This window comes from Priapulus caudatus, unplaced genomic scaffold (assembly GCF_000485595.1).
Source record: "Priapulus caudatus unplaced genomic scaffold, Priapulus_caudatus-5.0.1 Scaffold5061, whole genome shotgun sequence".
In the NCBI taxonomy this organism is placed as follows: domain Eukaryota; kingdom Metazoa; phylum Priapulida; class Priapulimorpha; order Priapulimorphida; family Priapulidae; genus Priapulus; species Priapulus caudatus.
This window is the reverse complement of record NW_014582122.1, coordinates 8,296-10,185: the sequence shown is the minus strand read 5'-3', so window position 1 is coordinate 10,185 and position 1,890 is coordinate 8,296. Positions and strand designations below refer to the sequence as shown.

The 1,890-nt window shown below is 53.1% G+C and overlaps 1 protein-coding gene across 1 annotated transcript in view; it reads left to right on the top strand.

Moving 5' to 3' along the window:
- Window positions 1-1,056: 1,056 nt before the first annotated feature.
- Window positions 1,057-1,890, top strand: part of LOC106819907 — a gene marked incomplete at its 3' end in the record, with an annotated part of 7,823 nt that continues 6,989 nt past the window's right edge. Inside the window, exon 1 of the mRNA XM_014824481.1 lies at window positions 1,057-1,368. Within this exon, the coding sequence (XP_014679967.1) occupies window positions 1,363-1,368 (6 nt within the window). The remainder of the gene's footprint in view (window positions 1,369-1,890) is intronic.

The following is a 1,890-nucleotide window of genomic DNA, read 5'->3' as shown; positions in this document are numbered from 1 at the left end:
GGGGGGACGTGACAGGGGGAGACGGCGGGGGGACGTGACAGGGGGAGGCGGCGGGGGGCGGCGGGAGGAGGCGGCCGGGGGGAGGCGGCGGGGGGAGGCGGCGGGGGGACGTGACAGGGGGGAGACGGCGGGGGCGGCGGGGCTGGGGGCTGGGGGAGGCGGCGGGGGACGGCGGGTGGAGGCGGCGGGTGGAGGCTGCGGGGCTATAAGCGACACGGGGGAGGCGACACGGGGAGCGCTAACCTACATATCTGTCACCGCGACCACGCTCCGTCGCATTGCTATTGTTCGTGCGGCAGCGCGGCGCCGACGCGGAAACATCAGCAGACGACAAGCGAAGCAGACGATCAACGGAGAGGTGAGCGCGGGCTGAGCGACACACATACACACCTCACAGCTAGAGCCACCACCTACACACCTCACATCTATACACCTACACGCGCCTACACCTACACACCACACAGCTATACACCTACACGCAACTACACCTACACACCACACTGTTACACCTACACGCGCCTACACCTACACACCACACTGTTACACCTACACGCGCCTACACTTACACAGCACACTGTTACACTCTAACTCTTACACTTACACAACACACTGTTACACTCTGACTCCTACACTTACACACCACACTGTTACACTCTCACTCCTACACCCACACGCTTACACACCTACACGCAGCTACACCTACACGCCCACAAATACACGCCTACACTGTCACGCACCTACTAACTCCTGCACTCACACGTACACACCTAGACTCACCACACTTTCACTCCGACACACTCACACCTACACCAGCACACTTACACACCTACACCAGCACACTTACACACCTACACCAGCACACTTACACACCTACACCAGCACACTTACACACCTACACCAGCACACTTACACAATTACACGTCTACACTTTCTCTCACACACACTCTCTCCCTCTCTGTCATAAACACACACACACANCACACACACACACACACACACACACACACACACACACACACACACACACACACACACACACACACACACACACACACACACACACACGCACACACACACACACACACACACACACACACACACACACAACCCGTGGCTGCACAGACGGAAACCCCACTCACGGATCTACTTCCGGTCAGCAAGGTCACCCTCACGGAAGTCGCGCTCCGGGATCCAGTTTCCGGTCCGGAATCAGACGCGGAAGCGTCGCTCCCAGCCACGACAGGAGCTCGCAGCGACAGCGCGGACGGTAGCGACGTTGGCGATGGCGCTGACAACAGTTGGTCACGTAGCGATGGCGCCGTTGATGATGAGGAGGTGGCCACCCAGACATATGGCCGGACAATGAAGGTAGGCGAGCATATATAAATAAATAAATAAATTTATGTGTGTATGTATGTATTTATTTATTTATGTGTATATTATTATTACTATTGAAGTCCTTATATAGAAGCAGACTTCCGGGTTCTCTATGTATCAATAACCTATCACTCTGTACGCACTGTACACACAAGCTAGTTAAAGAGCGATGGAAGCAGCGTGCATAGTAAGACAGCGATTGTAAACCACACTGCACAAATGAGATAAAACAGAATATATATATATCATATCATATCATATATCAACTATAACAAAATCCCTACTAGGAGAATATAGCCTCTGAGAATATATATATTATATATATTATATATAACCATATTTTTGTTTTTTATGAGCTCTGTTTGATCTCATGGACGGACTCCCTGTCTCACAATGCACGGCCCGTTTGCTGTCATGGTTCCTTACTAGTTGCGCGTGCGTGTGTGTGTGTGTGCGTGCGTGCGTGCGTGCGTGCGTGTGTGTGTGTGTGCGTGCGTGCGTGTGTGTGTGTGT